The 22,405-nt window shown below is 55.8% G+C and overlaps 1 protein-coding gene across 3 annotated transcripts in view; it reads right to left on the reverse strand.

Moving 5' to 3' along the window:
* Positions 1–7,074: 7,074 nt before the first annotated feature.
* Positions 7,075–22,405, reverse strand: part of ESRRB (estrogen related receptor beta) — a 103,195-nt gene continuing 87,864 nt past the window's right edge. For 2 of the 3 annotated variants that reach the window (XM_008699400.2, XM_008699378.2), the window contains 4 exons: positions 21,548–21,658; positions 20,941–21,102; positions 12,894–13,163; positions 7,075–7,319 (listed from right to left, as the gene is read on the reverse strand). In XM_008699400.2, coding sequence (XP_008697622.2) covers positions 7,075–7,319; positions 12,894–13,163; positions 20,941–21,102; positions 21,548–21,658 — 788 coding nt within the window. Of the gene's footprint in view, positions 7,320–12,893; positions 13,164–20,940; positions 21,123–21,547; positions 21,659–22,405 lie in introns of all 3 variants that reach the window. The other variant, XM_040641616.1, reaches the window with a different exon arrangement.

A 22,405-nucleotide genomic window follows, 5' to 3' on the forward strand; every position in this document is an offset into this window, starting at 1 on the left:
GCTGTCTAGGACTCCCACTTGTGAGCGGCCTCGAGAATGGGCCCTTTCCACCCTATTTTGGCCTGGCTCCAAGCTTGATCGTGGGGGCTTGTCATGTCTGCCTGTGGGAAGAGGGCGGGAAGGTCTGGTTGTCTCTCTTCTCCACAGGGGAAGTGGGGAGAGACTCTTCGGGACCCAAGTGCGAGCCCCAGTGCCTTCGCTTGGCCTTGTGACAGCTGCCGAAGGGATCTGGGCACAGATGCGCTGGGCATTCGGCTAACAAGGGAGGGATGTCTGCAGAATTTCCCAGAGAAGTCTCTGAAGATTCCTAGCCCTGTCCCTCCCCACCAGCCCCCTGTAGAGAAGAAGGCTGGCTTCTGACCACCAGACACAGGCTCTCCTGCCCAGCCCAGGTGAAGGGAGAAGGTAACAAGAGAAAACCCACAGATGGAGCGGAATGTGGGGACAGTCGTGGGCGCGAGCCGTGTGGGGCTAGGAAGAGGCGGACATGGAGTCACCTTTGTTCGGAGCACCTGAAACCGGGAGCACAAAGGTCTGCCAGAAGGGTCCCCACTTCTTCCAGACAGGAAGCCACGGGTGCTTCCCCCAACGTCAAGTTTCTGAGTAAAAGGAAACTGGTCGTGACCTGACCGCTTAAGGATGGTAGGCCCTGGTGCTTCCCTCCCTTCCCTTGCCCTCCCCTCCCCTTCCCTCCCTTCCCCTCACTGGGATCTGAACGGGAGCCACTCACGGAGAGCGTGGGTGTTTGCCCCGGGTGCATGTTTTGGGGTCAGAGCCGGACCGGGCGGGGTAGAGGGAGCATCTGGTACCAGGAGGAGCTCAGGAATGAGTTAAGACCCCCAAATTCTGCTCTGTGGAACCCTGAGTGTTTTTATCTTGATGATGCCCAGAATATGTGTAAATCAGGATTTCCCCGCCTCAGCCCTGTTGCCGCTGTGGGTCAGGTGACCGTGCGTGGTGGGGCCGCCCCGTGAGCTGCAGCGGCTTCCCCGGGCCTCTACCCACCAGATGCCAGCAACCCCTCTAGCCTGACGACAAAAGACATCTCCAGACATTGCCAAGTATGCCCTTGGGGGCACAGTCACCCCATTTGAGAACTGGTGGTCCAAACCAAGAAAGCATCTGTGCCCCTTCCAGTCCGCACCCCACACTGTTTTTGAGAGTTGGGGGCAAGGCTAGAGTCCAGGCTGAGTTCTCAAAACTGTCAAATAATGGCATAAAAAGGCGATCATGCAGCCCCTTCTGCTCCAGAAACCTGTGTTTCTACAACGTTTTACTTTACTGCCTTTGAGGCTAGATAGAGAGCAACGGAGGGCGTTGGGGGGCTGCGAGGAGGAATTCATGGCCGGTAGAGATCCCGTGTGAACACCTGTTACCAACGAAGGTCATTCGCTGTTCCCGATTTCGCTGACCCTCTGGCCTGCTGCCTTCCTGGCATCCCTGCCTGGACGTCCAACAGCATCTCAGACTTACCGTGGGTGATTCTCCCACCCGGCCCCCGGACTTGCCCTCTCTGCGTCTTTCCAGCTCAGTGGGGGACAACCCTGGTGGCTTCAGATTAGATCCAGGATCCAAGTGCTTCTTCAGACCTACTCTCCTCTGACTCTGGTCCAAGTCAGTCACCTCATCAGTGGTCTCCTAGTTGGTCTTCCACCCGGGCCTTCCTACAGCATATCCATACAGCAGCCAAAGGCTGCTGTTGAGACGTGTGATCATGGCATTCCTTTATGCAAAATCTTCCACTTAGAGTGAAAGACAGTCTTACTATGTCCTCATGTTCTCTGCATGACTTGCCCCACTCCCCCTTGCCTCACCCATTCCACTTCAGCCACACTTGTTTCCTTGATGCTCACTGAACACACGTGGCATACTGTTACCTCAGGGCCTTTGCACATGCTGGTCCTGCTGCTTGGAGAGCTTTATCTCCAGACACCCACGTGGCCCTCACTTTCCTCACCTTACTGTTACATGTAACATTCTCACTGAGGCTGCTCTGACCATTCCTTTTAAAATTATATCCGACTTCCCCGTTCCTGATCCCCCATACCCTGCTTTTTCCCTCACAGAACTTATCTAACAATGTAATTTGGTTATTTATTGTGTTCATTGTCTCTCTCTTCCTCCCACTTGACTGTGTGCTCCATGAAAATAGAGATTGTGTTTTTCTTTTTACTGAGATAGTCTCCGTGCCCAGGACAGTGCCTGGCACACAGCAGGCCCTCGGTAGGTATTTGTTGAGCAAATGAATGACCTTAAATTGTGTTTTCCCCTTTCACTTCTTTGGTAACAGGAAGGCGAGACTATTTGAGAATTGAGGAGAGAGAAAGATATGAATGAGGTTTAAGTCTTTCTTGAAATGAGCTATTAGCTAGTCTGACCATAATTATCTATACAGATGGGAGGAAGTAGTAGAGAAAATCCTAAAATACAGATAGTCCAGTAAGTATTTCTATTTTGATTATGTTACGTGATATTACGGTTGACTGTCTTCCCTGATTATTTTTTAAGGTGGCAGCATGAATACCAGCTGTGTGTGTGTCTGTGTGTGTGTGTAAGTATGTATGCATACACACGTGAGGTAGTGAGGGTACATTGGGAAATTACCTAAAATAATCCACAAACTGGGTACTTTCATTCCCACAAAACATTTCATGCATAAGACTTGCTAAGTATCGCGTTCAAAGACTGCTCTGTGAATGCGATCTTCCAAGAGCTTCAGGAAACTTATAAACGGCTCACTGGAAGTTGACCAGAGCCTGCGCTGTCCATGTGTATGAGTTCTGTGGGCATCACGGTTGGCTGGCTGTCTCCTAGACTTCCACTCAACTCTTTGTATGTAACAGCTGGACAGTTAAGTGGGACTAGTCCCCCCTAAAGCTGGTCCCAATGATCCCTTAAGAGATAAGCACAAGAGCCACTGGGATTCAGAATGACGCTCAGGTATTTTCCATGGTTGTAGGGAGAGATGTTCTCTCCTTACAATGTGAAATGAAAAGCTGGCAGCCTTCTTGCTACCATGAAAGAGGCTGGCTTGATGGCAAAGCAGACAGAAGAGGGCAGAACTGAGAGAACCAGAGAAGCAGAGCCATGGCCCTACTGACTTTGTGACCCTCTGGATCAAACCCTGCCTGATGCTTGCCCCACTTCCGGACTTCATATAAATCCAAGACAATAAATCCATTAAGCTGATATAAACTGGGGTGTCTTTTACTTGCAATGAAAGACATCCTGATACAATGCTCCTCCGTTTCAGGCCGTCCCCTCTGCTTCTCCCTGCTCCCAAATGTGGATGACACGTGGGATCTCTGTGCAGTCAGCATTATAGGTATGCTTACACAGATGCATTTCAGAATCCTAAGGCAGTGAACTGTTTTTGGTTCGCATACATGTGATGTTCCATTATTCTGGCATAAATGAAGATAATAATAGAGTGCCTCCCACGTTGGAAGTCACGTCAAAAGTCTGTGAAGTAGCAGGGGGCTTCTCAGACCTGTATCCTGCTTCACAAGTTGCATTCCTGAGTTTTGCCACTGAACATGCTTTTAAAATGCCTACTTGAATGTCCAGAGAATTCGGAGGCTGAGCTGGTTCTCCTGACGGCCAGGCCCAGCATTGGCCTGAGGCTGAGGGCAGTGCTGTCCAGGGGACAGCGAGCCCAGAAAGGTCACGTGTGAAGAAACTCTCCAACAGGCCATTCCTTATTTATTAGATGCCAGATACATGGGACCAGGACAGAAGAATCCGACGGCATTCGATTTACATGGGGTGGGTGGGGGAGTCTGGGGGAGAACACATACAGAGGCAGAAATACGTACAGAGGGGGATGCAATGAAGGACTGCCATTTTAAAAAATACATACATCTGAAGACGCCATTCCAGCCATTTAATCATTATCAGAAAATAAAACAATCTTTCCACATCGTGCTTTTCTTTGGTGCTGTTCCGTGGGCATGGGCCCCTCTGTCTTGTCTGGTTTGTCACTGTTCCCCGTCTGCCCCCCCAGGCTTCTCCCATCTGCACAGGGGGAGGGGAGGGTCTGCAAGAGGGAAGGGGGGCCCCTGCCACGGAGCTGGGTGCAGATTCTGACTCCCCTGCAGCCCTACCCCCCCCACCTATGCCCTTGAGATCTTTCTACTTGGTTCCCCAATCGTGGCATGGGGAAATCACCAAGATCTTCTGTATGCAAAAACTGGGAGCCACTACCCAGGCTCCCATGTGACAAAACCAGTCTAGAAGCTGTAGAAAGGGGGGGACACGGGGACCAAACAAAACCCAGCCAATACCACCTTCTCCACGGTTGGATTTTTACATTTTATTTCTTGGTTCATTTCAATGACCTGTATCATGAGAGTACAAGTGAGAAGGGCAATTTGTTCTTTTACAGATTTTCCAGGAACAGCAATTTTGGGGGCAAGTGAGTTCCTCCCCATTTGGGGGGGAGTGGGCATCCTAAACTCTCCTCGCTTCACCATCCCCCACTAAGTCAGGGCCCCCTCTCCCAGGGAGGCCCCAAAGCTGGCGAGGCCTCCAACTAAGAAGTTGGCCTACATTTTTTCTTTGAATGTCCAGGGGCTGCATCAGTACACACCAGCCGTTCCCACCAGCCAGAGTTCCCGTCGTGCCGGACCCGTCTCCTGCGGCCACGGGGGTTTGAGTGAGGAGCAGCGTCCAGCTCACTGGCACAGAGCCATCGGGCTCGCCACCCCCCCCCCCAGAGGCTCTGATGGCAGGACACCTGCAGAAGCCCCGGATCCACCACACCCCCCACCACTTGTACCAGTAGCCAAGATGCTTCTGTAAATACCAGCTGTGCACAGGCCCCGCCCTGGCTGACAGCTCGGGGACTCACGCTGGCGACAGAATTGCCCCCCGGGGGAGGAGGTCCCACCCTCAGCTCCCCCTCCTCAAGCACACAGCACAACGGAAGGCAGGGGGCGGTTCCCAACCCTGGCTTCTCTCACCATGAGGGACCTCGAGTTCGGACTTAGGGCATGGATCCTAACAGCTGTCGGGCTGGGGGCTTTGCTCGGGTCCCTTGACGCTTCGATGCCCGTGAGCCCACCCAGATTGGTGCCCAGAGCGCTAGGGATGAAGCACCCCGGACAAAAATTCCAACGCAGACTGTCAGGTGGCTTTGGCCTCCTATTCCCCACAGGCTAGCGGGACAGCACATGTCACTGGGCTGTCAGGCCTCTCGGAACCCTTTCTGTTTTGTATGAGAGGACATCAGAGAGCTACTCTGTGGCTGCTGGGTCTTAGCCGACCCTCAGGCCCGGGGTGACCCTCAGCCCAGTTCAGAGGGGTCGTGTTGGGTGGGGGAGGGGCAGCGTGGCAAAACCAGCATCAGCTGCTTCCCATGGAAGGCTGCAGGGCTGGGGGCAGCCCCTGGCCGCCTGGTGTCCTAGCGACGAGTGTCTCTCCAGGGCTAGGAGGTCGGGTCGATGGGTGTGGAAACCCCAGAAAGTATCCCAGGTAGGGCTGCTCTGATCCCCGCTTCAGAAAGGGCTTGCCCCATCACGCCCAACCCCCCCTTCATCCTCGGGGGACCCTCAGAGCCATCGGCCAACCTGCGTGCAGCGGATGGGGTGCTAAAGGCCTCCCCGAGTGGGTTACAACCAACTTTCGAGGCCACTCACAGGTATCTGGTGACTGTCCCCATTTGCCCGGACGGAGGGGTTTCCCGGGACACAGCTTTTTAGTGCTAAAGCCAGGAACATCCTGGGCAGACCGGGGTGGTTAGTTACCCAACACAGCAGCCAAGAAGACGGGCAGTCCCGCCACAGAGCTGGGCTTTTTCAGTGCACTCGGGGAGTTATGTCACACCTCAGTCCCAGGGTGGCAGCAGCAACCCCTCTGGGCACCGGTGTGCCCAACCTTTTGGAATACAGGGCGCAGGGTGACCCGATGTCTACTGCCCACAGAAGCCAGCCCCTCGGGCAGGCTGGCAACTTCCCGAGCACCCCTTCTTCAGGGTTCCCCCGTCTCCTTATCTCACTTCTGGGACTTTGTGCTCAGCGAAGATTGGTTCAAGCCTCTCCCCATCTTGCCCCACTCCCCCTAGGACTGGCAGCCTGGAAATCAGTGCCCAGGGTGCCCTCAGATGGGGCCAGGCCCCAGAATCCCGAACTTCCCACAGGCCCACCTGCTCTGGACCTGCCCTGAAGGCTGACAGGGGGAAGGGGAAAAGCAAGCAGAAGGGGGAGCTCTGGGAATATTGCTTGGACCCTGCTCTTTTTGGAGCCGGCACTGTTCCAGCTATGGACCCGAAGCCACCTTGGCCGGCTGAACCCACTGAGTGAGCTCTGAGGTAGGGGCAGGGAGTAGCAGGGATCTCCTGGGAGAGGAGAGGAGGACAGGTGGGCCTCGGTGCAGCGGTGACAGGCAGGTGGGAGGGCACCAAGGGGTGGGTGCCCGGAAGACGCACAAGCTCGGGCAGCTGCTCTCTGGATGGCGAGTCCCTAACAGGAGCTGGCTGTGTGTCAGGCTGAAAGGCTGCAGGCCGGGAGCCGTCTGGACTGGGGAAGGTGTGGGGCCTCTGGAGGGGCCCCAAAGAACCTCAGAGTAGGCGGGGCCTCTAGAAGAAAGCACCTGCCCTCTGGGAAGGGACAACCTCCCGGAGGCAGCCAGCCTGAATGGGGTGGGGTCCTAGGCGCTGGGCACTGCCCACCCAGGGCTTGGGGTGGGGGATGGGGGTGGGGGTGAGGTTAGGATATGCACTGCCGTCTCTTGGGGGTTTGCTGGGGGAAGGGGGCGCTTCCTCGATGGTCTCCAGTCTCAAGGGAGGGGGTCAGCCCTGGCCCAGACCTCAGCACTACCCGTGGAGAAGGAAAAAACATACCAAAGAAAAAGCCAGTTACGGATGAGCCCACGCCCTGCCCTCCCCTCCCCACTCCCCTGCCCCGCTGCACTCGGGACTCCGCACACAGCCGGGAGGCGAGAAACCCCTTCCTCGGGGACTGCTCACGGCCATGATACAGGGCTTGAAGGTCGAGGCTGGTGGCGGTGGAGGTCTCCGCGGCGGTCCGTCCGTCCGCCGGTCCGTCCGCGAGAGGGATGGGTCCAGGTGCCGGGCCATCAGACCTTGGCCTCCAGCATCTCCAGGAAGAGTTTGTGCATGGGCACCTTGCCCTGCAGTTTCACGCTGTAGAAGTGCTGCACGGCCTTGGCGGCCGTTTGCCGCAGCAGGGGCAGCGTCAGCAACAGCTTGCCCGTCCTCCGGGGCTCCTCGTGGCGCTGGCTCAGCTCGTAGTCCTGCAGCGCCTCGTGCAGCAGGTCCTGCAGCTTCTGCACCGCCTCCAGGTCCTCGATGTACATGGAATCTGTGGGCACAGGGCGAGCGTCAGTGGGCCGCCCCGGGCGGGGGGAGGGGGTCTCTGTGCTGTTGCCCCCCCAGATCCTCACTTTACAGAGAAGGCCACGGAGGCTCGTTGAGGCTAAGCGGCCAGCCTGAATTCACAGAGGCCCGTAACAGAGCTGAGGCTAGGACCCAGGGCGCGCTCTGCATGTCGGAAGGTCCTCTCTTGAGAAACCACCGAAAGGAGGCAGCGGAGGCCCTGAAGGACTTGACCTGAGCAGACCGGTCACCGCCCTGGAGCTGCCAGGTGGACTCTGGAGCCAGCCCGGTGGACGTGGGAGTCCTGCGTCCCTCATCTGCTAGCTGTGTGACTTTAGGCAAGTCATTTAACTTCTCTGTGCCTTATTTTCCTCATGTGGTAAATGAGATAACAGGCACACCTACCTCAAGAGGTTAATGAGTTACTATAGGTCAAGGGTCAAGAAAACAGTACTTGGCTCAACGGTGAGTGCCCAGCTGGTGGTACCATGACCAGCACCGTCACTGGGACTGTTGCTGCTGCCGCCACCAGGCACCAGCTCGTCTCTGGGGTCATCACTGATCTGACAGAACGCTGGGCACAGAGTGCAAACGCGGAGAAGAGCTGAGCTCTGCGCCCAGGTGCCCTGTGGTGGGGGGCCTGGAGAGGGGCCTGAGACAGCATTGCCGGACGCATGGGCCAAGTGATGATGGAGGCTGCCGGGAGTCCTCTAAAAAACCAAGGAGCGCTCTGGACTCAGGCATGAATTAGGGGTTCAAGTGGAAGTTACCTAAATCCCAGCAGGGCAGGCAGACACCTGCTGACAGCTGGCTGACAGTGGGGTCTGAGCTGAAGCCAAGGCCATTTCCTGGCACCCAATCCTGGGGCTCAGGGAAAACAGCCTGCCTTCTCTGCCGCTCCTTACAGAGCTCGAGCCACCGCCCCGAACTGCAGCGCCCAACGCCTGCCAAAGGTCGGCAGGCCAGGGTGCCATGTGGATCGAGTGAACTGGAAGCTCTGGGTAGGCTGCCAAGGAAGGCGGGGCGAGGCTGCCGGGTTCCTCAAAAGAGCAGGGCAATGCCTTTGCACGCTGCGTTAGTTGAGGCGCCAAACCACCAAGGGCCGCTGTTCCAACTGGCTGACCCCAATAACTCCTTCTGACCTTCTGCGGCCACACTCAGCCCATGCCTCCGGGGTCCCGCCTCCTCTTGGGAGAAAAATAGCAGGAGGAATAGAAGACTCTGGAGTCTTAGATGCTGTGTTATTTTGACCAAGTTACTTAAGCTCCCTGAGATTGTTTCCTCATCTGTAAAATGGAGCAAATGCCTCCGTACCTCATAGGGTCGTGGTGACGCTTAAAAAGAAATAGCACATGACCAGGCACCTAGTAAGCCCCTGATAAATTAATATTATCATGATCGTGAGGACTCAGCCTGGGGCAAGTGCCTTTAGCGCGCTGTGGACCCACGCCCAACACGCGGCCACTGCCCTGCCCCTCGTTACCAAAGCAGTGGGGACTCTCCTTTGCCACTTGGAGACGGAGCATGGCTCCACTCCTACTCTCTCAGCTGGTTCCAGAATATGTACCCAAGACGCGCTGGTTCCTGTAAGGCTGGGACATGGCCATCCAGACTGCCTCCTGCCAGTTTCCTCGCCCCATCCCCCCACCCTCCCCAAGGAGGCCGAAATTGGCAGCTGCCTTCGACCAAAAATGAAATAAAATAACATTGCAAGATTAATTTCTTTGCAATCCATCAGCGAGTCTGTATTGATGGCATTGATAAACTGTTAATTACAAAATCAATGGCTATGAATTTTTTCTGCAGTCAGGGAGCCTTGGAGATGGCCGGGACTTGGGGTGAAAGATGGCCAGCAGGCTCCTGACGGGCTGGGCTTTGGGGGCCCAGCCTGTCTCTGATGTGCTTCACCCTTCTGCCTCGTGTCAGCCCCCGGGGCCACATGAGTGGTCCCGTCCCGGGTGTACAACCTCAGCCGTGGCACCCATGGTGGCCCTGGGGGCGGCCGCCGGGACCGAACCAATGATCTCCTGGCGCCTGCCTCTCCTTCCGCTAACTGTCTGATGGGTGACTGTCCTACCTTGCCGCACCGCCTTTCACGGCCCCAGACCAACCCGAATACAAGCCTGTCCCTTCACAGCACTGGAGCCTCTGGTCTGAGCCCAACCTGCCTGTCTGGCCTTACCCGCGCTACTCCTCCCCACTCCCCGCCGGGGCCCGATGCTGCCCCTCCAGCCACGCCTGTGCCGCCCGAACTCTGCGACTTTCTCAACTACCTGGAGCCGCACAACGGCTGCAGGACGGCTGGGAGATGCCACCGGGGCGAGAGTGCGGCTCCCCGGCACTTCACCTCGCGTGACGGTGTGTACTCAGGCCACGCGTGATGCCAGTGAGGCTGCTGATGGGCTCGTGTTACTGAACCACAGCCAGTCGTCAGGTGCTGTGTGTGCCTGTGCGCACGTATCTGCATGCGTGTACGTGTGCATGTGCGTACGTGTATGTGAGCACGTGTGCACGTGTGTGCGTGTGCGTGTGTGTCTGTGTGCAAGTGTGTCAGTGCTTGTACAAGTGTCTATACTTGTGAGCTCGCATGTCTGTGTGTGCATGTGCACGTCTGTGTGTGCACGCGTGTGAGCACGTGCACGTGTGCGTGCATGTCGTGTGTGTATACGTGTGCATGTGTGCATGCACGCACGTGCCTGTGAGATCAGAGCAAGAGCCGCCAGCTAAGCTGAAAGGCCATCTGAAAGCCGTCACAGCCTGACGGTGAGGGGTGGGGAGGAGGTGACAGCTGACCGGCCTCCCACCTCTTCCCTCTCCTCTCCCGCCAGGGGCCAGCTCGAGCTCTCGGTCAGCTGTGAAGCAGTAAGGAGTGTCTAAAATCAAGGACGTGCCCTCCAAGACCTCGCAGCCTTGCTGGTCTCCCCATTCCCACTGTGTCCTCTGCGGCCCCCCGCATTCCCTCCAGCCTCGCGAGCTCCCAGCCCCTCTGGAGGGCTGGTTCCGGTGCTTCCCTGTGAGCCCGGGGGCACAGGCTCACCAGGGGTGAGAACACCGTAGGGCAGGTAATGGGGGAGCTCTGTCGCTCCCCATTTGTTGAATCTATAGGCCCACACAACACGAGGAGTAAACCCCGATGGCAACCAGGGACTCTTGTTAATAATGTATCAATACTGGCTCATTCACCGTCACAAATTACCACACCAACACAAGACGTGAACAATGGGGGAAACTCCACAGACGGGGTGGATGCGCGTGGTGGAGGTGGGTGGGAAGGGGGCACAGAACAGCAGCTCCAGCTGCTCAACTGTTCCGTAAGTTTAAAACCACTTAAAAAAACCGCCAACGGGATGAGCGTTCTCTCACTAAGAATACACTACCATTTTGGAATCTTAAAATGTAAATGGTTTGTATAGAAGCCTGTAAATTTTTAATTATTATTTTGCCTTTGTTTATTAATAAAAGGGAATTAAACTAAAAAAAAAATGCTTGCCTCTCCATATTAGATCAGATTCCCCGAAAGCAGAGCCCAAAACTAGGGTTCGGGTGCATAGGATTTCTGGAGGGTGTGTTTTCAGGAGAAAGGGAGGGAGGGAGGGAGGCAGGATAGGGTGAGTGTGGGAGCAAGCAAGGTGAGGGTATGGCCTTGGCTTTGGCCTGATCCATGCAGAGCTCCGATCCCACCCTGCCAGGAGCCCAGCCTTTTGTTCCCCTGTGTGGGTCACCATTGGCTGAAGGTGCCGATGTATGGAACTCTCCAGGCAGAGCAGGTGAGGGGAGGGCTTGGTGAAGGGGGCAGCTGGGAGCTGTTAGCAGCAGAACTCCACAGCTGGGGCATGGGAGCTCTAACCCAGTAAAGGGGGGCTGAGCAGGGCCTCTGCAGCATCCCTTGCATTCTCTATGAAGCTATTTGTGAGGGGGACCAACTGTCTGGGTTTGCCAGGGACTGAGGTTTCCCGGGACATAGGACTTTTACTAAAAGCATGACAGTATCAAGCACACCAGCTGGTTACCCTATTTGTACTGTCTCCACCTGGGAACCAGCTCTCCCTCTTCCCTGTGCTGATCCCGCTTTGTTTCCTCTAATATTAATAGTAATGATAATAATTAATATTTATTGAACATTTCCTCTAGGCCAGGCACTGGGCTAAGTGCTTTATCTTCGGTCAATCATTTAAGAGCAAAGTAGCTGGAGGAGACACTGGGCTATCCCCATTTCACACACAGGACAGGGCTACGGAAGGTTGTTGTCAACTTGCCCAACGTCACACGGCTACGAAGTGTCAGAGCTGGAATTGGCACTTGGGTTCCCCAGACTTGAGCCATGGACTTAACACAAGCTGCCCTGTAGCAACTGCCTGATACGCTCTCTTTAGGACAGGGAGCCTGACTCTCCCCTGCATTCTCCAGCCCCCGCTTGGCACAGTGGGGGCGCTCCCTAACTCTGGACACAGACTACAGTCAGCTCGCTCACCTGCATTACCAATGCCCAGCCCCGCTCCCCAGAGTCCAGCCAGAAGCTGGCCCAAGGGGCTGAAGGGATGGAGTGAAGCCTTCTTATTTTTTTTAATGAAAAAAATTTGTTTGAAGATTTATTTATTTATTTTAGAGAGAGCTCGCTAGAGAGCAGGGGGAGGAGAAGAGGGAGGAGAGAGAATCCTCGAGCAGACTCCCCATTAAGGACAGAGCCAGACATAGGGCTCGATCCCAAGACCACGAGACCACGACCTGAGCCGAAATCAAGAGTCAGACGCTTAACCGAATGAGCCACCCAGGCGCCCCATGAAGCCTCCTTTTTAATGACAGTCCAGACAACTCAGTTGGGGAGGTTTTTCTCTCTTGTACCTGAGCGATTTGACTGGGAGATTCAAGGCGCAGTTATAAGCTGGGGGTTGGTTTTGCAATCAGAAGACTTTGGTTCGAGTCCTACCTCTGACACCCCTTAATAGTGTCACCCTGGGCAATTTTCTTCACCTCCCGAGGCCTCAGTTCCCACATCCGTAAAATGGGGTTAAAATCATGAGAACCTTGCTCGTAGGGTTGCGTGTAAGAATTAAGTTCATAGCTAATTTATTTAACAGGCTGAACACTTATTATGCGCCGGGCATGCTGTGCGTATAATCATATATAAACAAATCCCTTCCATAGTCTGGTGGGATAGGGACTCTTTATTATTCCCATTTTACTGATAAAAAAAATGAGGCACAGAAGGAAGCGACTTGGCCAAGGGGTCGAAGCAGGATCTGACTCTTAGCAACGTGGCTACAGAATCCGTGTCCCTAACCAGCGTGCGGGGCTAGACGTTCGAGGCCGAGTCTAGTGCCCGGCGACCCCAGGGTCGGGCAGCGCCTGCCTACCGCTGGCCTTCATCAACCCGCTCTGGGCTCCAGGCCAACCCCTGCGCAGCCTCTGGTGACGAGCAGCTCTGCACCGTCACGCCATCCCGCCCCTCACGGCGGCCCCGCGCACAGGCCCCAGAGCTGCGCACAGGCCCCAGAGCTGCGCCCCCCGGGCCCCACGAGACCTCCGGAAGCTCCCCCTGCGGGCCCCACACCCGCCCTACCTGAGTTGGCCAGAGCCAGGGCCTTGAGGGTCACGAACTCCTCCTTCTCCACCCTGAGCTTCTTGTACCGGCGCACCAGCTGCAGGATGGCCCGGTAGAGCTCCAGCAGCCCCGCGAGGCGGGAGTGCTCCTCGTCCATGATGTAGTCCTCCGCATACACCAGCTTGTCGTCGTAGGGCAGCGAGCGGTACGCGATACCCAGGATGAGGATCTCCATCCAGGCGCTCTGCAGCAGGCTCATCTGGTCCCCGAGAGAGAGGTTCGAGAAGCCTGCAGGAAGGAGGGGCGGGGAGGGCGGCAGCCGTCAGGTGGGCTGGCTGGAGGAGGTGGGCCCGGGCCCCTCCGGATCCCGCCCCTGCCTCGGTACCCGCTACACTCCTAGTCCCTCCTTGGTCAGTGAGTCAGACAGGGAATTCGTGGGAACGACGTACCCAGCAAGAGCTCAGGACATGTTGACAGTTGTTATCACTATTACCGTTAGTTCTACGCTGTAGGGGCTTTTTAACTAAATGCATTTGTAACGTAAGGAGTTATTAAATTCATAGTGGAATCGAGAGGCAGCAGTACAGGGTCCGCTCCCCCTGGGGACTTTCAGATTCCTCTCTGCTCAACCAGGGGAGCTTCTGGTGTTCTGAAGCGACAGCCGATCCTCAGTGCCGAGTCTCAGCTGTGTGTGGACCCAAGGGCCCAACCCGGAAAGAGGACTCAGCTGTTCCTGGCCAGTGACACCCGCCCCCCGCCCCCAGTGACCACAGCCTGGGGCAGCTAAGAGCTCCAGAGACCCCAGGGTCAGGGGGCACTTTCTCACAGGCAGCCTGTCCTCCAGGGGTCAGACCCCTGCTGCCCTGTCATCGCTCTCCACCTAACAATGACCCGAGCTGTCCTGCATTCTGTGAGCTTAGAATCATGGGGGTCTCCCCCTCCTTGCTAGCGAGGAGGCTGACTCCAGAGTGAAAGGAGGTCCGTGATGGGGATGGCTCCAGAATTATGTCCCCATCTCGTCCAATGGGCTCGGGAGATTGCCTGGGCCTGAATCCCGACTTGCCCTTTGCCAGCTGGAGGCTGACCGCGGGAAAGCTGTGTAACTGCCCCAAACCTCAGTGTCCTCCTCTATGAAATGGGTAGAACTGTAGCACCTGCTTCAGACTCGCATGAGGTCTACATGCGACCACGATTTGCAACATACATCGTGTTCACAGAGCTCATACAATTGTTACTGGTGATGAGATGAAAGTCTTCTACCAAATGAGAAGTGTGTCCGGAATTGCATTACACGTGCACTTAGGCACGGAACGATGAACGTCTTGACTTGAGAGGGAGGGTAGAGAAGTAGTAGGCGGGGGAGGAGGAGGACAGGGAGGGAGGGAAGCTGACTTTCTAACCCCTTGGCCACCAAACACAAGGCAGTAACTTCAACCAGAAACTCAGCGACTGGCGGCCGCAGTGACCATACGCCAGACTGAAGGAAAGAGCGACAAGCACCGTGCGTCGTGGGCCCTGGGAGGAGGGGATTTCCGGGGGTGAGCTGCTCCTTCACTGGCTGACTGGCACCTGCCCCCGCACGGTGCACGGTGCCGCGGATGTGGGGGCTGCAGGACGAAGAGGCGGGGCACCACAGCAGCCAGCTCCACTCCCCTCGCCTTCATGCCCAGCGAGCCTGAGCAAGGGGATGCCTGAGGCGGTCGTTACCATTACTGCTTTTGTTGTTAGTAGCGAGCTGTTGGCAGGACTCTCCTCTCCCTTCTGGGCATAGCTGGAGGCCTGGGGTGGTCCCAACCTTCCGGACAGGCCCATTGCTCTGGGTTTCCATGGAGTCTGTCCTACTCTCACCTGCTGTCCCCTGAGTCTAGACCCCACTGTCCCCCTCCATTTTCAAACCAGCGCATGGGTCTCCCTCTGCCGGAGAGCAGCCTCTTAGTCCAGTCACCACGGTTCCCGAGTGCGATCTGTATTCCCCTGGCTTCGGCCCATCGGCTGGCTGCCAGCACCGCTGGTGACTGACAAAACAGCTGGGCAATGTCACCGATGGCCGGGGGCAGGCCTGGACCCACGCACCTCCTCGGGGAGAGGCTGTGGCACCGGCGGGCCAGGTGCGTGAGTGCTGTCTGCATCCTGGTGTGCAAGGGGGTGTGTGGCAGCCTGTGGCGGCAGGGACAGCCGGGAGGTAATAAAACGCAGATAGAATGGACATCCAATTTCCCTTATCGGGCCTCTGAGCGGGAGAGGCCTTGGGCGACATTAATTAACAGATCCCAATCAGCCGGCTCGTGAGGGTGTGTGCACGCGGGGACGTGGGGGGCTGCTCTGGAAGCAGACAGACTGGGGGGGAAGACGTAGGAGGTGGACAGGGCGAAATTAACAGACAACTGAATCGGAAGGTGGCAAAAAGGGAGGTGAGGGAGGAGGGAGGCTTCTGGAAAGGAAGGAGAAAAGACCCCTGTGAGGCCCATCACACAGGTACCATCCTTAGTGTTAACAGCACGCTTCTGTCTCTTCATTCGTTTGGCCATTCCTCACTGGGCACCGGTTAAGCACCAGGCGCTGTGGACAGAATGACAAACTCGAACCAGAACTGGCCCCCGGGTGCAAGAGCTCGCAGTCAAGAAGGAAAGGGACGCCCCGAGCTCTGCTGGGACCTCGTGGTTTGGACAGTTCGAAGAACCAGAGAGATGGAGGGGCTCTGAAAACACACTGAGCCCTGAAGGGTGAGAGGAGCTCCGAAGCGGGTGGCGAGGGCGCTGCCGGTGAGCACACCCAGGGGTGCTGGGATGGGTTGCCCTGTGCTGCCCATCTTCCCGCCCCCACTGCCGAGCACCAGGCCTGGGACAAAGAAGACGCCCAATGCATATTCCTAGCAGAGTCGAATAAACACATGCCACTGGGCCCTGACTCCTAGGTGACAAGAAAAGGGACCCACGAAGAACTCAGTGCACCCTCTTCGCCCTGCAGACACAAGTTCAGACTTCGCCACCGCTGCCCCTTGTGTACAAGCCAGAGATAGGCGGCGGGAGGAGGGGAGACGGCAACCTCTTGAGAGTTTGTGTCTCCCTCCAAGGCTAGACCTCTCCGCTAGTGGACCCGGCCCCTAACTTCTCTCCTCCTCCTTCAAAAGGAGCTGGAAGAGGCTTTGAAAATCCAAATGTCCTCTCCGAAGTGCTGAACGGTCCACAGAGACCGCTTCACTCTGCGCAACTCAGGGGAGACATATGTGCTATGGTCTCATATTTGAAAGAGCCCAAATATTTCCTCGTACTTGAAGAAATAAACACTAGAAGAGAAAATGGAAAATGAAAAATAAAAACAGCTCTAGGAGGAAGGAGGAGAGGCAACAGGGCTGGAAGGGAGGGTTTTGTGGGCACATTTTTATCTAGTTTTGGCTTTTGAACTTGTCCATATTTAAGATGTTCTCAAAATACAACTAAATCAAGCAGAAAACAAAGGCTTGCTCCCTTCAACCTAGCAAGTCCACTGCTAGGACTTCCTCCCGCAACCACACAGAGATAAATGGGAAAGAATGTTTGTTAGATCAGTCTGTAATGACCCCAAGCCGGAAACAACCTAAATGTAACTAATGCGATACATGTAATTACTATATAAACGTAATTATTAGCTAAATGAATGGCACATTAGAAGCCACCAGAAAGAATGAGGTAGATTTTCGTGGGTGTGGAAAGATACCTAAGAACACAAGGAAGACGTAACTACTAAGGGAACAGACACCAGAGCCAGACTGTCTGCTGGAATCCTAGCTCTGCCAGCCACTGGCTGTGACCCTAGGCACGTCCACGTCTCTGTGCCTCAGTTTCCTCCTCTGTAAAATGGGCATACTACTACTACTACTGCTTCCCTCATGGGACTGCTGGGATGAAATAAGCTGATGTGTGGAACACTTAGTCTACTGCCCAGCACAAGGTAAGGGCTGCTATGTTACATAATTAAATGAAAGAAGCAGGATGTAAAGCAGCATTCAAGAACGGTCCTACGGTGGGGGGAGAACACACGTGCGTGCACACACGCACGCACACATGCACAGGAAATTCCCAGAAGGATGGTTAAGAAAGATGAGGGATCTGGAACTCATAATACCCATCCCTCTGTCCCATCTGACATCTTTACTAGAAGCACATATTCTTCCTTTTATTTAAACCCAAATGAAGGGCTGAAGCCCTCCGCCCAGCCCTTCAGCCAAGCACCTTGCACTTCTGTTCTTCTGCGCTGGACTGGGTCTCCTCCTCCATCAGGCAATCAGCAATTCTGGGACAGGGCTTGCTGCTGGGAGAGGCTGGGGTGGCCCGTCCCAGGGGCGTCATGCACTGCCCCCTTGAGGTCCTGCCCAAGCTGGCTGCTGCCCCCACCCGTCTCCCCAGGTCTCCCACCTGAGCTCTGCTGCCCCTCCCCCCAAAGTTGCTTTATCTGCACCAAAGGATCTGATAACATTCAGGCTCTTCCCAAGCCCCCATCCCCCAGTGATTTGACAGCATGAGCTCCTAGAATTTAAGAAAAAAAAAAGGGCACGTAATTTGTGGCAAGTGGAGTTCATAATCTGTTAATTTATTATCGTTTCTGTCGACCTGGAGGGCCATTAGCAGAGGTAATAAAGGGAGATGTAATTATAGGATCTGAGGCCACTCCAGACACAGCTGCTGTCACTCGGCAACCCATATTTCATTGGCCGCCGGCATTCTCTCCCCAGCGGGAGCCAGACAGTGGCTACCTGGGAGCGGGGCTGCTGAGGAACCCTCCGTAGGAGGCCTCTGGGGGGTCCCCTGCAGAGCTGTGCACTGTCAGCCTGGGCCAGGCAGCGCCGGCAGGAGGGGGCTCTCCTGGGCGGGGGCAGCCTCCGGGCCGCCTGGGGTGGTGGGATTGCTGGCTCATAACGTCTAGAGGCTGCAGCTCAGCAAGGGAAACCCACGGCTTCGCAAAGGCTGCTGCCTCTAGGGCGCATGTGTCGCTCATGGGGAACAGGGGTGGGCACTCTGAAGACTTGGGCTCGTCCCCCGGCAACACAGGACGCGGTGAATTCAACTCAAGGTAAAAGCCTGCGTGCGGCGTAGGGCAACTGCAGACAGACTGGAATGGACGGCCGCTAGTCTGTGTGTATCGCCATCAGCCCCCGTTCCCCACGGAACTCACCCGTGGGACAGTGTCCTCTGTGCTCAAAAACAGGAGTGAAAGGAGCGGGGCTGCTGGGAAATGAGTTTGTGCCCAAATGATCCTTCCTCCTGGCCACGCTGGTCGCCCAGTGCCCGTGTGCACAGGTCAGCTTCTGGGCTCAGCGTGAAAACTTGTGTTCGTGGCGCCCTGATGCCCTTCTGATGGCCACCGCCCATCATCCTGAAGGCCTAGCTCGGGTTCTGCTCTCTGCCCCCCCAGCCCCTGGCGTCCCTCCTGCCTGGGGACTAGTCCCGTGGTGGTTCTTGCTGCATTCTAAGTGTGTGGGACAGGAGATGGGCTGTGGGGTGATCACGTTGAAGCAGCATTCATGCAGGTTCCTGACACTATTCGGTCTCCTTTTTATGTTTAGAATTTTCCATGAAAAAGTATTTTATTTTTTTAAAAAAATTATCCATCTTATTCCCAAATGAGATCCTTGGGGCAGAAATTCATCTAATTCTTTATATCAGCCACAACTCCCAGCAGGAGACCTTACATAGAGTTAACACTCAATAAATGCACGTGAAGGCAAGTATGAAGCGCCCTCTGTGTGCCAGGCTCCGAACAGATACGGAGAGGCCAGCCCATACTGAGCCAGGAGAGACCGCCTCCTGCGCTTACGTTAAGTGGGCTGGGCGCTAACCTGAGCCGTCTCAAGGAGCCAGTCCTTCTGCCGTCCAGGATCCAGCATGGGCAGGACGGACAGCAGTCCTGGGGTGGAGGCCCTGGCCTGCACCTACCCTGCTAAACCTGCTCCTTCTGGCTCGCTCGCCCTCCCTAAGGGCTAGTGAGCAGGTCTGCGAGTGAGTTTTCTGTCTCATCTTAAGTCGATTAGTTTAAATGTATCAGGCACTTGCTATGTCATCACCCCTAATGGAAGGTTTACACGCAGTGGCAGGAGACTCTTAATTAATTTTACCTTAAACACTAGAAGGTCAGGCCCAAATAATTCAGCATGCAAATTTATGCAAAACAGGCAAATTAGTGTTTCAGACAGACAAATGAGCCCCTATGTTTATTTTATTTTTTAATCAAAAAGAATTCAGCTTTGGACAAAGAAAAATGAAGATGTGAAAGGAGGCTTTTCATACTATTAGCAAAGACAACCACACGGTCAGGGTCCGGCCACTTATCAAGCACCCACTGTGTGCGGGGGGCTGGACTAAGATTCCCGATTCACAGGCAAGGACACTAAGCTCAGGGAAAGGAGATCCCTTGCAAGGCCCTGAAGGACAGAGCTGGGATCAGAGCTCAGGTCGGCCTGAATCCAAAGTCCGTGCCCCCGAAGGCCACTCCGCTCTGCCCACCGCCCTGCTGGTGGGCACCGACGGGAGATGGAGCCGGGGGGCGGGCAGACACGGGAGAGAGTGGGTGCAAGGGAGACAGCGCCTCCTGGTTCTTCTAGAGGCGTTGAGGGGACTGGCGGCAGGACAAGGAAGCAGTGACCTGGGGGGCCGCCAGGAGCCACTCCTGAGCCACTGCTGGGACGGAGCGGGGGAAGGAGCGTGCGATGCCGGGGAGGGCAGGGTGTGAGGGGCAGGGGGAGCTGTCCCGGATTTGGCCCTGGGTTAGTGGAGCAATCCAGGCTGAGGTGTCTTAAGCAGTGGCTTGACCCCCCATCTGTGCTGAATCAGCACAGGCCAGATTCAAAACTACTGAGTGTGTCATCCCAAGAGGCTGAGCTCCTCAGTAAGGGCGCTCCAGCCCAGATCCCCCGTGAGCCCGCCCCGAGTCAGAAGCCAGGGGCCGCCAGGGAGTCCCTGCGGAAGGAATGCTACGCTTCCTGCCAGCTGCACGACACCAGCATCACCTCCCGAGCCCTGGTCTGCAGGAAGACTCCTTTCTGGAGGTGTGCACACGTCTTACGTACAGACGTTCTGACTCGCCCGCATCAGCTGTGGGCCTCAGCATCTGAAGCCCAGGACACGTTCGCAGCATCACGTGCATGCCGCAGTCATTTTTCAGAGCTGCAGGGTCTAGCGACAGAAGATGAACTGCCCCATGTCACAGAGCTGCCGTGGATCTTTGCCAGAGGAAGAGAACGTCCCCACCACACCAGGAGATGAGCTATTAGAAGCGTACAAGGAATAAACCGCAAAGACTTCAGAAAACTCCCAACATGTGTGCAATGCAACAGATGTGGGTATCGGTGTCTACACAACTAACTGTTTCCACAGTTCAGCCAGAAGAAAGAAGCTAAAAGACAGGTCTGCGGAGACACAGTGAAGGAAGTCGGCGTCACCCGAAGCGTATTTAGGACACATCCCATGCAGAGGCAGGCCTCCCTCACCATCGGGCCCGCGGCAACAGGGAGCACAGTGAACACTAGCGTGTACCGTCCACCACACTCATACTCCCAGTTCACCCTCACGTCAAAGCCCACGAAGAGGCGCGGCTCTTATTCCCTATTCACAGGGGGGCTCGGTGACCCACCCAGCGTGACACAGCTAGTCAGCTGCAGACCCAGGACTTGAATCCCAAAGTCCCATTCCCCAGTCTCTGTTCTTAAGCACTCCAGTCCACTGGCCTCTAAAGGAAGCAAGAGACTCAATTCTCTCCTGCATTGTCCTAGCCATTTCCAATAAGGTCTACAAGAAAACCCTTCTTTGGCCCTCAGGGATTCAAAAGAACTTGCTCTCCGAATCTTAACCTACCGTGAATGCCATCATCACCCCGCTAGAATGGTTAACAGGATCTGAAGGGCTGCTAGTGGTTCAGGAACATTACTGGACCTTTCACACACCTGCTTACCTCCAATCCCACAAGGAGAGAAAAGGAGCCCAGAAGAAAACCTGGCCCCTGGGTCCCCGGCTCCCAGGCATCAGGACCACGGCCATGGGGACAGTGGCTGAGCATCCTGGCTCCACCCTCCCCCTAGCCCTATGTGACTCACCTGGGATGTGCTTGGCCCAGCCGATGATGACCACGAGCTCCCTGTCTGCCAGGTCACAGAGAGTGGTCAGGGCCTTGATGTCGCCCTCAGGCATGCCAGGGGGAGGCATGGCGTAAAGCTTGTCCGGCTCAGCCACCAGCAGGTAGGAGACAATCTTGGTCACTGCCAACGACCAGAGGAAGCATGTAAATGTTGGGGAAAAAGGGAAGGGGCTCAGGAAAAAAAATTCAGGTTCTGGGGAGTCCCAGCAGGTCATCTCTCCTCCCTTTCTGACTCTGGTGATTTGGGCTCTCGACAAATATCTCTCCAAGGGAAGCTGCTGCTGAATTCTCTCAAGAGGACCCTGCTTTGAATGGAGGGTGAGGGGGGACATGTTCTAGACGGTGGGGCCCGTGTCTCTGTTGGAGACGTAGTCTGTAGATCTCGCACGGAAAGGCCTTCTGAATGAAGCCGGAAGCACCCCACACCAAGCCAGGCACTGAGGCCACCTCCCCACGAGGCACACTGTCCCATACCCAGCAGTGGGAAGGTGGCATTGCCCCCAGGGGATGCCAGACGTTCCAGGCATGGATGGGGCAGAAGGAGCATGGACGGCCCTGGCACTCACATGGCTTTTTAGCGGGCGGAGAAATCTGTAAGCTCAGGTATGGGCTGCTCTCAGAGTCCAGCCGTCGTTTGTATTTCTGGCGGCCTCCACGCACTCGGTCAAGGCGCACACCTGTTGGGGAGGGAAGGGAAAAGCTGTCAGGCTGTCCAACATCGGGGTGTTAGCACTAGCTCTGGAATTTCAACACTGGCTTTGGCCCCATGACTCGATGCCTTTCCCGGGGCCAGCCTCAGGCCAGGGAGTCTGACAAGCCTCACTCACTGTCTAACAGCAACGGCCCACTCCAGCTGCCCTGGGCCTGGCCCCGCCTCTGGGCTCAGCATCCTCCTGAAATCTGTCCCGAGCAACCTTCAGCCCTTGAGTCTGTCTGTCTCCAGAGGGAAAACACAACAGACGCACTGCTCTAGGTGTCGGGGAAGACAGACTCCTTATCGTAGATCTGCTGGGAATCCAGGGACTGCTGAGTTAGCTTGCCAGAGAGGAAAGGAATCTCTGCCTCTAGCAGGCACCTCAAAAAGAATGAAAACAAGAATTTCCAGACTTTTCACATAAGCAGCATCCGGATGAGTGTTCAGGACAAATGGCAGTTTCTGGATCCCGCCTTCTGAGACTGTAGGGTGGCGTTCTACAGTCTATCTTCTAGAACAGAGGGAGGGCGAGGACTGGTCAGGGCGGGAGGAGGAGTACCCTCAGAAGCAGGGGTGTGGGCAGCCCTGGGCCAGATGCTCCTGGATGGGGAGGCAGGTGTTCCTGGCCACACCTGCAAAACCAATACTTCAGAGTCTCCCAGTAGCAGGTGCAAAAGCAGGAGTGGACTGGCATCCCTCCCCAGGAGTGAGGCCCTACCCAAGAGAGATC

This window comes from Ursus maritimus, unplaced genomic scaffold (assembly GCF_017311325.1).
Source record: "Ursus maritimus isolate PB19 unplaced genomic scaffold, ASM1731132v1 scaffold_25, whole genome shotgun sequence".
Classification (NCBI taxonomy): Eukaryota; Metazoa; Chordata; class Mammalia; order Carnivora; family Ursidae; genus Ursus; species Ursus maritimus.